General features: G+C 46.3%; 1 protein-coding gene across 16 annotated transcripts in view; it reads right to left on the bottom strand.

The window, feature by feature from the left end:
* The window catches only part of LOC119374702 (cuticle collagen 2C), a 256546-nt gene that overhangs the window by 201936 nt on the left and 40174 nt on the right, over positions 1–14436 (bottom strand). For all 16 annotated transcript variants that reach the window (XM_037644880.1, XM_049411049.1, XM_049411050.1 and 13 more), the window contains one exon: positions 2563–2610. In XM_037644880.1, coding sequence (XP_037500808.1) covers positions 2563–2610 — 48 coding nt within the window. The remainder of the gene's footprint in view (positions 1–2562; positions 2611–14436) is intronic.

Genomic DNA, 14436 nt, shown 5'->3' with positions numbered 1-14436 from the left:
CATACGAGGAAATTTAACATGCGATTCATCTAATGTGGTATACCTACTCGAATGCAACGTGTGCAGTATGCAGTACATCGGACAAACAGAAACACCATTTAGGATTCGTTTCAATAATCACAGAGCCCATGCGAAATCAGCCCCAAGTCTACCTCTATCAAAACATCTCAACCTTCCCGACCATGCATTCGACAAACTATCAGTAACACTCTTAGAAACGGGATTTAAATCAAACCGAGAACGTGAACAACGAGAGTCATACCTCATCCACCGATTTAACACCCTCGAAAGAGGAATAAATGAGAATCCGGGTACACTTGCAGCAATTAAAGCATTAGAAAACAATAACGGCAATAATGACAATAATAACTGAAGAGTTCACGGCACTGCAGCTGCGACGGTCACTGGACAGCTGAAAATACTTCCAAGTGTAACTAATTTCTAAGTACAGCTGTCATCTGTTGCTGCTTCTACCTTACTAACCAATCAATTCTGTCAAGCATGACATGTCTGACAGCGCCCTTGTGCACAATCAGGAGCCCCCGACTGCGGAATCCAGGAGCGGGCCAAAATTGACATTGCGCCCGCTTGCTAGCCTTTCCGGCAATACGCGGCGGCCCCCCTTACGGGGTCGAGACGTCAACGTGGCACTGAGTAGTTAAATGCTTAACTTCTTAAAAAAGCTCCTTTTTGTCCCCACACCGCACCGGGGACGAGACGTCCACGGGGCACTGAGTAGTTAAAGGCTTAACTTCATAAAAAAAGGTCCTTTTCACCCCACACCGCACCGCCGGAGCCACGAGGCGCTGCCTGGTCGGGAACAATACGTTAATGGAGGGAAGGATATGCAGGCCGCGGACATCTTAAAAGTGATCGTCGGAGGGGTGGAAGGGGGCGGCCGGAGAAAGGGGGGGGGTCTACCTCATGTTCTCACTTTTTTTTCTCTTTTTTATTATTATTATTATTATTATTCCGCGTACCCTCACTCCTCTAAGATTGTATAAAGCTGAGCACCAACAAACTGTACCCTCATTCCTGATGAAGGCCAGACTCTGGCTGAAACGTCGAAATAAACAACGTTGTGACTTCTCACGGAGGATCTACTTGACTATATATATATATATATATATATATATATATATATATATATATATATATATATATATATATATATATGTATATATATATATATATATATATATATATATATATATATATATATATATATATATATATATTGTGCATTGAAGCGAGGATCTAAGCTATTCATACGTAGCGGGCCTGTTGCTCTGGTCGTCCGGGAATTGGGCCGTTGATCCCGCTACCGGTCCAATCCTGCGCCAGCGTTCAATGAACGCCTCCACAATCAGTGGAGCGTGCTCTGCCCTAAAAATAACTTCAACCCCATTTGACGCCCCTGAAATTTCGATCCCGTACTCGGCCATCTACTATGCGTCAGGACACCGCTCAGCAACCGACGCTTCCTCTCGCACCAACCGCATGCCCGGTGTCCCTCATCTCCGCGACCCACCTGTCTTCCCTGGCGGAAATCCGACCGACGTGGAAGACTGGCAGAGGTGGTCATGCTGTGCCAAATTTAAGAGGAGCGACGCCGACAGCGGTTGATAACCCTTCCACCTCGATCACGGGGCGCCGATCTCGCTGGCTTCTCGGCCATTTCTGACAACTCTCCCGTGCTCGAGGAAATCGCGCCCCACTTCTCTCTACTGGTCTTCGCGCACCTGTAGCATGTTGAACAGCCCTCGACCACACTGCTGCCTCTCCTATGCCGAGAACCATCATGCGCAAGTTGTAGCCAGGCCGCCCTAAGAGATGGCTGCCGACGTGGCTTTCCCACTCACTTACGCCGAAGCCATTGCCGGACCTCAGGCCTTCGAAGCGAGTGAGCCCGCTGCGTACGCTGACATCGTCCATGAACCCGACTGCAGCCCACCACGTAGTCAAATCAGCAGCCGCCTCGTCCATTGCATCCGGCGAAATGGATGGAGCCTACCCCGGCGAACCGTACTTCCGACAACCGCCCGATCTGCTTTGCGTAGGGTTGCGGCCGTCACTTGACCCGCAAATGCAATCGCGGGCAGCCGCGTCGAGTCGCATCAACCGTTACCAGCCAGTCAAGCCGCCTGTATTACGACTCACCGCCACATATGTAAACGACGTCATGCACAGGTCCATCTAACCGCCGTTCACCGTCACAAAGACGCCACTCAGTACCACCGATAAAGCCACGCCCGGTCACACGCGGCCAGGAAATCTAGTCGTCGCTGTTTTTAATTTAAAAAAAACGATTGCCTGGGCTACCTCTCCGCTTTTTTTTGAAAAAGAAAAGAATTTGTGAATTCGTGGTAAGCTGATATGACCATTGACATTGCTGCGATATTTTGATTGGAGTTTTCTGTTGCTGTTTCTTTTTCAGTTTCATGGTTGTCTGCGTAGATAATTGTTATGTACCGGGTTTGAACGCTATTCCTCCATTGGCTGATTCCACACTGTCTTTCAAAACCGAATATGACATACTTCGCGCTAGAATAAAATACTTGCCGGAACCGGACCAAGAGCGCCACGTCCGAGACCTTGGGGAAGACCAGGCTGGAAATAAAATAGTACGGCACCAATGAATGAAGAATACGCGCAATGAAGTATTCCAATCTACAAGGTGAATCTCAAAGTGTATAATAAAAGAATTTTAAGTGTATAATAAAAGCAGTTCTTTAAAATCCGCCTTTCATGAATAGGCTACATTTACCTTCACATTGATAATAATAGCCGGTTTACGGTTTGAGGAAGAACAATGATTCCATTTTATTTAAAAAGCTGGGTAACGTTTCCTTAGTAGGTTTTTGTTCATACTGTTTTACTGTTAAGTGAGCTTTCTGAAAGTGCGATGAGCCTTGCCTGAACGACGTGGTGGTGTAATTTATTCACCCTTTGTAGGACAGTGTTACCAATGCGTACCACTTTTTCACAGCATTTCAAGCACCCAAAATACAACAACGGTCTTAATTGGCGCCACTCTTGTTAGTGGTACGATCTATCGAGGTACTGAGTAGGGTTTTTTCTGTTTTATTTCACTAGGACATATAGCGCGCACACCAAACATGAATATGCGCTTGCCTTGATGACTGTTCGCTATCCGCTGCACTGGCCTCACAGACCGCCTTGAACTCATTGCTTCAGCTTGCACGTGACGTATCTCTTTCTACCGGTTTAGTAAGTAGAACCTACAGACTCATGTGCAACAAAACCTCCTACACATCTTTGCTGCCCTTCTTCATCTTTTTTAAACAAGAATGTGTTTTTTGCCGGGGTCCACCAAGGCTTCAGTGACGTATTTCCGTAGCGAATATGACGTTGATAAAACGGAAGCTAAAGGATGAGAAAGAAAAAAAACTGTAGCAATACTTCCCCCGGTCGGTAAACGAACCTACGATTCCTTCGCCGGCGACGAAAAGCGCCCGGCACGACACCGACCAAGCCACCGAGGCAGACGCTCGGCACTTTACAAACGCGCCCTATATCTCTCACACATTCTCTCTCACATGGTGCACTGTGTTGGCTGGGCTAGGCGGAGCGGGGTGGCCCCACCGTCTGTGAGCAGGGGAGCGAGTAACTCGACACTACACCTACTAGCACTGATAGAGAACGATTTGGTGACTTTGCAGTTAAAGCATAGCCTCCGCGACTGCGCGCCAGCGCGCATTCTCGGAGGTTGTGGCTAAAGCTTCTCAATACCAGCGAAACACATTGCACGCGCTACCATAAGGAGGTGCGGTAGGCGCAGTTACGTTCTTTGCCTTTCGCTTAGCGTGAGCGTGAGATGGCTCGTTGTCGTAGTAGTGCGGCTTCCACATGCATTGACGGTGTTTCGCCGCATCCGACTGCTTCGAATGCGATAACACCGACTAATAAAACTTCTGTGGTAAGCGCTGCTGGAAGGTAACGATGGCCAAGTCGTATTGTCGTGCTTTGGTCAAGCAAGTCAGAGGCAAGCGCCACATGGAATGCCTGCGCGCCTTGGCTGCTCAAGCTACGAACCTCTTCCTCCCTCGTTTCTGAAGCGTAGTGTGATGGCGTATCAATGAGAAGAGACATAGGTTGCCGTATTACTCGGAAGCGCACACCCTGCGCTTTCTATCCTTAATTCGCGAAGCTTTGAAGTGCATAATGGGTACCAGTGTATTATATGCTTGTTGATGTAATCTTCGCGCAGGAACAACGATACGCTGAGCCCATGTATATGTTAAAAACTCGAGCTACGACAACGGTTAAATCATAATCATGGGCGTAACTCGTCGCGATGGAGTTGTGTCATTAGGCGCCAACGTGGGTGCATCCACGTCAAACGGTGCTATAGCTGCCAAACACCAATATCCATTGTACAAGCTTTCATATATCATGCAAAATAGGCACTACTTCTGTGAACACACATTTCACTTTCGTAATTTTAATGAAAACTAACAGACAATAATGCCAAAGATGCTCAGTGGTAGAGCTCTACGACTGAGTTTTCGTGCGATACCAATTCCTATGACGGAGGCATCAGCCATATTTTTTTTTTCAATGAACCGCGTACGGGCTTGATTTTGGGTTGTGGCGTCAGCCTTAATAGTGCATCTATCGTACCGGAACTGTGGTACATATCCAGTATTTAAATTCTTATTGTAGCTCTGATTTTATTCGCGAAATTGGATATTTTAGTTTTCCCATTTAGTCTTCCCTGAAAGTGCGATAGGTGGTGCTGATTCTCCAGGGGAGCTTTTTCATGTTGCTACACAACAACCTTAGAGCCATCCTAACACCCACAGCGTACCTAAGGGACAGGAACAAAAAGAAACGACGTGGACGCAGCCCTAACTTCCAAAAAAAGTTTTCTTTACGAAGCAGTTTGGGGGACATGTGTGTGAGCGCGCCGTCAATCGAGCTGACAAGAAAGGAATGTAATTTCTTAAAGGTGATAGGAAGGGTGTCCTGAGGGGGATGGTTGCGTCTACGTGGCCTGGTAATCTTGTAAATATTTTTGTACTCTCATGTTATCGGTGTGTACACGTCTTCAAGATGTGTCATGATAATTAATAACCCGTACTTATGCGCCTGCATGTGTTGCTCAGTTTTTACTATATTTTCATGTGTCTCCTTCGTAAATAATACTTTTGCTGGATGTTAGCGCTGCGTGCACATCGTTTCTTTGTTCATGTCCCTACGGTGCGCTATAGGTGTTAAGATGGATTACCAACATGTCCAAGCTCACGTTCTTTTAAGTTACATTAGAGCCAGCACGCTGCTTCCCGCGCTGGACTCGAAAGTTCCCACGTGCCCAAAGCTATGTGAACTTAGATGGGACGTTCCTAGAATGTAATACGCTGCGTGGGAGTGTATCTTACTCGCTTTATTGGTAAAATTACGCTGTGGACCAGTTTGATGATGTATTAGGACATTTTTATGGCGGTCAGCTGCACTAACCACTGTGCATGAAAGGAGTTAGAAATGAGGTCCCAAACTGTATGAAGTTATTCGGTATGAAGTTATTCCAACCAACACTAAGAGCTCTGCTGGAGGCAACTGTTCAAGCTATAGCAAATGTGGCCAGGAAGATGATCTCATGTGATCTCATGTCCAACGAGGAATCCACGATTTCACATGTTACTGAAAATGTGATTGACGCATGTGACACCAGGACAGCTGCATATTATACCGCCACTGCCGAAACGGTTTCCGTCTAGAGTACAAAACATCGGATGTTTCTGTTGCTAATATTTTCATGACCGTGCACTGCCACCTCACATTATTCAAGGGAACAGCACTGACTCATTTGGCATTTTTAGCCTTTTATGAAGGCTTGAATGATTAGGTTTGATAATAGTCTGCACGCGCAGAAAAATAAGCACTATATTACATCCTCCAAGAAGCTCCTCGCGCTAAAGCAAGCATGCGGGCAGTGCAGCACCGAAGGCACAGCCATTGAGAACAAATTGGCTGTGCCAAACACCGATGTGGCACTCTCCCTTCAGAAGAGGAAGAAAAACTAACATCTTTTTCTCAATAGTACAAAACTCAATTTTCAAAGGGGGAAGCGCAAAGTATGTATCTACATAGCAACGGACCACATTTGAAATATGTACCATATAGAGCCTTCCGGCATCGGCGTGAGCAGCACTAACGAACTCGTGGAACCTTTATTACAAGCAGCATCTTTAGATGCGAAGCGGGTTTTGCTCGGGGCTGTGCCCGTCCTTCCTTTGGCGGCCGTCCGCTCATCCCCCACTAAAGGGAATCATGTGTGCTGGCACGCGCTAGCGTAAATGGGTCTGTGTAATGGGCTGGGTAAGACGCTGTGGCCTCTTCCCCTCACACTCTCTCAGCAATCATGTGATGGCGTCGGGGAACGAGAGTCTGCAGACGCTCGATGAACCAACGCGCTGTATCCCAGTCAGAACGCGCTCGCACGCGCTGGCGCGTTCGAGCCTATGTAAGGGGCTGGGCGAGTCGCTGTGGCCTCTCCCCCTTACACTCTCTCAGCAATCACGTGATGGTGTCGGAGAACGAGCTTCTGCAGACGCGCGGTGGACCCGCGTGGCGTGCTCGGGACGAGTAACAGCAACAGCAACTACAGTGATTTCATGGTGCGCTCCACCTGCAAGCATGCGTTAACATCGGGGAAAGTGCCCGTGATGTTAAGCCGCCCCATGCGCGGCTTCGCATCCCCACATGGTTCCTTTTGGGGGTAGATGGCGTAATTTTTTCCCTCTGTCCAAAATGTTTTTTGTAACCTATTCTCACAACTCTTGCATAGAAATGGCATGTTAAAAGATAATTTGTGCCCTTCAAGGAGTTATGTTTGTAAATATAGTTGCTTTCTTCTTTTTGTTTTTTCTTGATTGGACGCTGCCTGAGGAGAGCAGTACTCATGTGTGCCGCATTTCATGGCCTGCTGTACTAACGAAGTCTGCATATCAGCGCAAAGGACAACAGGGGACATAAAAGAGGGCACAGAGAGCTGATGCTATAAAGACAGTGGTGCATACCACTTTTTAAGGATCGTATTGTGCTAACTTTCTTGAAAATATTGTCAGGACATTTCTTAGGTAATTCTAAATGTTGTTCGATAGAGCTTAAGAAGACTTTTAAATTACAACATAGTACCTCACAAACGGTTAGTTCTGGCACTTGCACTGTATTCATTGTTTTACGTTGTCCTTTTTATTTTGGTGATGTTGACATGTGCAATCTTCTGTTCCCAATGCTTTCTGTACTTTATGTACTAGACATTTCTCGTAAGTCTGTTTTAAATGGGAAGCATTTCTTAACAAATATTTGCGACTTTTACCGTTTCTATCTACGTTTCTATCTGACTATGTAGCCGCCTACGTCTGGGTGCTCTAATGATCGTTTCCTTGACTTGGTGTAGACCAAAATTGGCATGGGAGGGTTAGAGGATGTGACGAATATGACTGTCGGGTCATGACATCATTAACGTGAAAATCCTCTCGCATACGTCATCAAACCCTTTACTCGACACACGTGTGCACATACCCGTTTACCACGGGCCACGGTGTGCGGGTATGCGCCACAGGTGACTGACAGTATATATCTACCCGGGAGTGCCGAGAACAGACATTGGTCATTTAAATGCGAGAGCCTCAAGAAAAAAACGCCAGGCCTGCGCTGAAACCGCAGCGCAGTCACAGCGAAAGCTGGAAGAGCGGCGTTTCTAGAGCCCGTTAAGCTCTCTTGGGGCTACAATACAAGTACACTAGAAAGGTACCCACTACGCCATAAATCACAATTTTTGTGAAGTTGGGAAGCACCTACTAAGCCATTATTCGTCATTCTGCGGAGAAGCGAGGCACCAGCTACACGTCTGTAACGCATTATGTGCACTTTGTTGACGCGACGACTGATGACGATGAAGGATTATGGCTCAGCCCCTTGTAATGGGTTGGAATCTATAACGGCCCACCAGTTATGTAATTTGCATTGGGTGACGCCCGGTCGCTATTTCCCTCTCCCGTCATGCTGTATAACATACGTTGACGTGGGAGAGAGACGGGGGGGGGGGGCGAAGAACTTTACTGAGACCTCGAGGAAATGGATCATGCGCTTATGGGCTTCCTTGGCAACCAACACAAGTGCACTTGCGGGGAACCCACTACGCTATAAATCATTGTAATTTTTGAAAAGTAGGGCAGAGGCACTGTGCCATTTTTCGTCATTCTACGGAGAGCGTTGGTACCTGCTAAACGCATGTAAGGCATTATGCGCACTTTGTTGATGCTGTGCCTGGTGACGAAGAATTATGGCAGAGCCCTTTGTAATAGGTTGGAAGCATTCAACAACCTACTCGTTGCGCAATTCGCATTGTGTGACGCCTGGTTACAGAATTCGCTTTGTGCGAAGCTTGGTGCTTATTTTACTCTTCTACCACGCAATATTGCATATGCTAATGTGGTTCCTTCCCGACATGAAGCATGTATAGGACCTTTTTGCAAAGCGGTTTCAAGCAGCGGCATGGCTCAGAGGTTGAATACTGGGCTCTCACGCAGAGGGACCAGGTTCGAACGTCGTTCTATCCTTGCATTTTTTTCTTATTTCGTTTTTTTTTTTCTTATTTCGAGTGATACTGGTTACGGACACCGGCGGCGGCAGACAACTACGGCGCTAAAAACGGCCGGTGAAATGATCTCATAACAGCTTTCGCTGTAAAATTGACATCGCCAGCGCTGACCCGATGAATGGAAAGAATACAAGTTAGGATCCAAGCAGAAATCGAACCCACGCATTCTGCGTGGGAATCTGATATCCTACCACAGAGCCACGCCAGGTCTCTAAACAGGTTTGGAAAAACAAAACATGCAGGCGTAATGTCGGTGCAATGTCAATTGTGGCTGTGGTGCTGGCTATCTAATTTTATAAAAAAAGGAATAAACACTACATATGTACTCCTACAACACAGGCGTCATATCAGATTAACGTCTGTGGTTACAGTGTTCTTACAGTCTAATGTGTTCTTACTGTCTAATAAACATCACTATTGTATTCCTATGATTCAGCAAGTTATATTGAAGCATTTCTGGACCTCTGAGGAATACGTTAACGAAAGTTACGATGATATTCACATGATTGCACCATAAAGTACACTTACTCTCGATAATACTGACGCATGTACTCTAACGTGAGGGCTGACGTTATGTCGCACCATAAGTTACCCTTTAAACGCCAGTGTTATCGAAGTGCTCTGTAAGCCTACGATGTGCACAAAACCATTACACTTACAAAATCACGTCGATCCACCTCGTAACACTTCTCTGAATGCCATCAAATACAGCATAGAAGTACTGGCTGGCTGCTTCGCATGAAGGAGATTCCCACAACGGGTGGGATCTGCCGAATTTTTTTAATTAAGCAATAATAACTTGTGAAGGAAACGTATATACGTGTGTCTTTAGCACACTAACCTTATTTCAGCGTTGAACAACCGTTGGATTGGTATCTAAAATGCTTTCTTAGAATCTGAAATACTATCGCACATTTTCTAGCGTACGGGGTTAACTGGGATTCACTTTGAAATTGAAAACGTGTTCCAGCCTTTTTCTCTAAAATATCAATTCGTGGCCTATTACTCAATAATATTGTGAATACTGAAGAACTAAGAGGGACAACTCAGGACCAAAGCAAATTGACAGCTGCTTCTGTTGGTGATTCAGACAGGTATCGTTAGCCTACTCAGAAAGGAATACTTCACAAACTTCCCCAACGTTATTCTGGATAAAATTACACAATATACTTCAGCTGATATTGATTTATTGTATAAAATGGAAGTGTGCCAATGACACGTGGTATGCTTTCCTTGTGCCGCTGACCAAATAACCTGAGGAATATGCGTTGTTTTGGTTATATATTGCCACGCCCACTTCTTGTTTTATGTTGAATTATTCTGGTTTGAGCAGCAAGGACATTTATCAACGATCGACGCTGTCCGCAAAGCAGTGTTCGAGAAGCTTCTCGATTGTAGTAGATCGTTTTGTTAAGATTGCGCGCCGCCCGTGAATGTTCTAGCTTTGTCGAGAGATAATGCCGCCACCAGCGATATTGCTGGAAAGTTCGATAGCGCCTGTATAAAAGCCGACGTGCTTGACCGCTTGTCAGTTGATCGACGGACGACGCCCTGTTCGCCGCTATCATTGTACAGCGTGTATTGCTGTAGTTCGAGTTCTCATTTTCCGGCCACAAGTTCGGCCAAATAAACAGTTACATCCTGCAACGCCGACTGCTGTCTTCGTCGACGTCACGACCACGTGACAATATGCACCAATTAAATTTCATCCTCAGGAACATTGGGAAGAAATTTGGCGTCGGCTGAGGATTGCGCATATAAGCAAAACCCCTCAAGTTGGTACAGCGTGATTCAATAGTGATCAAATAACTTGGAGGAGGCAAAAGAGAGGTGAAATGAGGAGCCATTTCTCTATCACTGAAAGGAGGGCAAGAGAGCTTGGCGTTGGTGAGCCTGACCTGCTGCTTTTCTTTCCGTTTCTTTTCTATTTTTCAGTTTATTTGTTTGTTTATTTATTTATTTATTTATTTATTTATTTATTTATTTATTTATTTTGTTCGTTCGTTCGTTCCTTCATTCATTATATGCAGCGGCCGTCAACGGAACGCTCTTTGCGGGCTCAATCGGTTTGGCGTCTTCAATCAACGCCTCCTCTATTTGCTTCTATGTTCTTTCGAACGAGCGTTCGTCCTCCTACACAACGGCGCAACGAAAGTACCATAACGCGGAAACCCGGGTTAGGTATTCTTTCCTGTCCAAGTCGAAATGTTCCTGAAATTTTCACTTCTCCATATAGACCTTACATATTTACAACAGATTGATTTGAGTCCGCCAACACGAAATATTCCAAAGAAGCGCCCTGATCAAGTACACTGTTTTCCAGTGTATTTTTTTCGTCGTCAGTGGAACACATTCGTGCTCTTTAGTTCAGTTCACATTGGACAAGCATGGGCGTTTGACCAGGCTTGCCAATGGTCAGTGCATTTGCTTTCGGACCGGGGAGACCCAGCTTCATACCCGAGCCCCCAAAAGAAAAAAAGTTTTTCTTTTATTGTTATATGGTGAGCGCCACCTGCGAGTGAGCAGGGCTTTTGGGAAGACCAGTGTCACCGGTCGTCAAAAAAAGCTTCACTTGGAAATTTACCAAGTGACGCTGAAAAAATTTAAGATTGAGAAGGTGAAATTCTAGTTGGAACCACAGTGACGTGGAATGAAGGTTTGAACGCACACGGCGACGTATAGGCACCGTGGAATGGAGCCTTCGAAATGGGACCGCAGATCAAAAAATCGGCAAATCACACACCTTGTGAGAATCGGTTTCATGCTAAGCAGTCAGCAAGTGGTTCTATGCAGGATTTTTTGGCTTTGCGCCAAGCATTACGATGTGGATAGTTGATAGTGGATTACGAGGTGGATAGTGTAGTAGTTGTGTTTTGTAAGTGTCGTAGTGTAGTGTAAGTGTAAGTGTGTAGTCTGTAGTAGTGTAAATGTAGTAGCAGTGTAAGTGTAGTAGTTCACATCGTGGGCTTACCAGGCACGTCGATAACACTGGCGTGTAAACGGTAACCTATGGTCTGATAAACCGTCAGCACTCCGGGGTCTCGCAACGCTTCAATATAGCCTCCTGAGTCATAGGAACACAAAGGAAATGTAATACGTGCTATCAACGAGTAGCCAACTCTGGAACCACAGGCGTTAACGTAAGATCTCGTCTGCATCGTAGGAGTACATACGTAGTGTTTATTGCTTTGTTATAAAATTAGATAGCCTGCACGACAACCACAACTGGCGTCGCACGGACAATACGCCTGCATCGGGTGTTTTTCCATAGCAGTTTAAAGACCTCGGTGGCTCTTTGATAGGATACCTGACTGCCACGCAGAATGCTTGACTCCGATTCCTGCTGGGATCATAATATATATTTGTTGCATTCGTCTGGTCAACGCTGCCGATGTGCGTATTCATTAACGCTCTCACATTTAAATTGTCAACGCCTGCTCACCGTTCCTAAGTCCATATGAACTCTCAATCAACTGTGGCGCATACCCGTGTACCGCAGCCCGGGGTAAATGGGTATTTGCCACTCATGTATGGAGGAAATGGTTTGACGGCGTACGTGACAGGATTTTCACGTTATTCATGTTATAATTAAAAAGGCTTATTTGTGAAAGCCTCTTACCCACTCATCCGAATTTTGGTCTACACCAAGCTAAGGGTGCGATGACGAGAGCACCCAGGCGTAGGCGGCTAGATAGATAGATAGATAGATAGATAGATAGATAGATAGATAGATAGATAGATAGATAGATAGATAGATAGATAGATAGATAGATAGATAGATAGATAGATAGATAGATAGATAGATAGATAGATAGATAGATAGATAGATAGATAGATAGATATAAACGCTCAAAGTGCATTGGGTTCGCCAAGAAATGCTTCGGCATTTGAAACTCAGGGCATAGCGAGTAGACGCTGGCGCATTGAGCCCGGACCGTACTCTAAGTGAACGCGACTCACACGTCTCACCCCACTTCGACCGTGGATGGTTCACCGTGTCAACGCCGCAGGACCGGTACACATGAAGGATGTGTCTCACCCTTCTGCACGGCACTATTGTGGGGCTCCTCACGCGAATGGCGCAAATACCAAGTGGACCAGGACTGACCACTCTCAGGTGCTTTTTTTTTTTCACTGAGCGCCATCGTGTCAGCCAACTGTAATATTTGCCGGGGTTAATGTGGCATAACAATGTTACCATTATATTATAATGTACGCCGTAGTGGAGGGCCGCGGTAATTGCGACCGCATGCGGGCTCTTTAATGTAAATCTAAGAACATGGGCATCTAGCATTTCGCGTACATCACAATGTGACCGAAGCAGGCAGGACTGAACTCGCGACCTTCGGGCCAGTGGCCGGGCACTGTAACGTGTGTGTAGCACCGTTGCGAGAGCCGCTGAAGTTGTGGTATACGTAGTGTAAATCTATATTCTTCTCCCCGAAACAGTATAAATCCACTGAAGACGTGCACAGAGCTGGGCTATATTCCGCACGTGCACGAATATCCGACAGAAATGCGAATCACAATCAGGACAGCTAAGAAATCGCTAAATAAAAAAAAACATGGCTGATCCCTCCGTCATAGGAATCCGTATAACACGAAAGTGAAACGTGTCTTCACAGAAGTAGTGCTTATTGTGTAGTGATAATTGAGAGCTCGTAAAATGGTCTATTCGTGTTTGGCAGCTATAGCACCGTTTGACGTGGATGCACCCATGTTGACGCCTAGTGACATGTTTCCATCGCGACGACTAACTCCCATGATCATGAATAAACCATTGTGGTAACTGAAGTTGTGAACATATATTTGGACAGAGTGAGTCGTGAATCCTGCGTAAAGATGACATGAACAAGCTCATAATCGACGCTCGTACCCAATATGCACTTATTCAAAACGTCGTCCAATAAGGGGAGAAACGGCACGGTGTGCGCTTTCTAATAATGGGTAACCGACCCCTGTGCTCATGCAAACACTACCACACCGCGCTTCAGCAACACGGGAGGCAGAGGTTCGTAGCTTGAGCAGCACAAGCGTGCGTCCCGCTGGCCTCTGTATCGTTCCACCAAGGCACGACATTCAGCCGTCGAAATAGTGTCCTTTCTGCAACACATATTGCAGCAGTTTTGTTAGTCGGTACTCTCGCACTCGAACCAGACGGCGGCGGAGAAATCCCGTTGGTGCATGTGGAAGCTGCATGCACTACTCCGATGAGCCAGCGCAAGCGAACATAAAGCGAAATGTAAACAACGTAACTGCTTCTATGGTGCCTCGTCGACGCCAGCGCGGCCAGTGTCCCTCACTGGTATTGAGACCCTTTAAGATCGCGCGCGATCTCGGAGTAAGCGCTAGTAAGTATCGATTGTGACACATTACTTCTTTTCACCTCTCACAGACGGCGGCACCACCCCGCTTCGCCCCGCCTATACCTACACCGCTAACAGAGAGCACCGTGCGCGAGAGAATGTGTGAAAGATATAGGGCGCGTTCGAGAAGTGTCCAGCAACTGCCAAGGTAGCTTAGCCAGTTGAGCGTCTGGCGATTGCCGTCGTAGCCACAAGGTCATGGGTTCGATTCCCAGGGAAGCATCTTTTCCTTTTTATTGCGATAGCAATTATATGGACAGTCTCGGCTGGAAAATGTCCGTCCCCGTCGCCGTCATTCACCGTATATGTATAGGTATGTATATATATAGAAAGGCCACAAAGAAAAATAATTAAGAAATTCTTTCCGACGCGCGTAATCGAACGGGCGAGCTCTCGCTTTGCAGCCCGGCGCGTTAGACGTTAGGCCACGGCAGCACC

Source organism: Rhipicephalus sanguineus, chromosome 11, assembly GCF_013339695.2.
Source record: "Rhipicephalus sanguineus isolate Rsan-2018 chromosome 11, BIME_Rsan_1.4, whole genome shotgun sequence".
NCBI lineage: Eukaryota > Metazoa > Arthropoda > Arachnida > Ixodida > Ixodidae > Rhipicephalus > Rhipicephalus sanguineus.
Note: the sequence above shows the minus strand (reverse complement) of the source record. Positions and strands in the feature narration are given on the sequence as shown.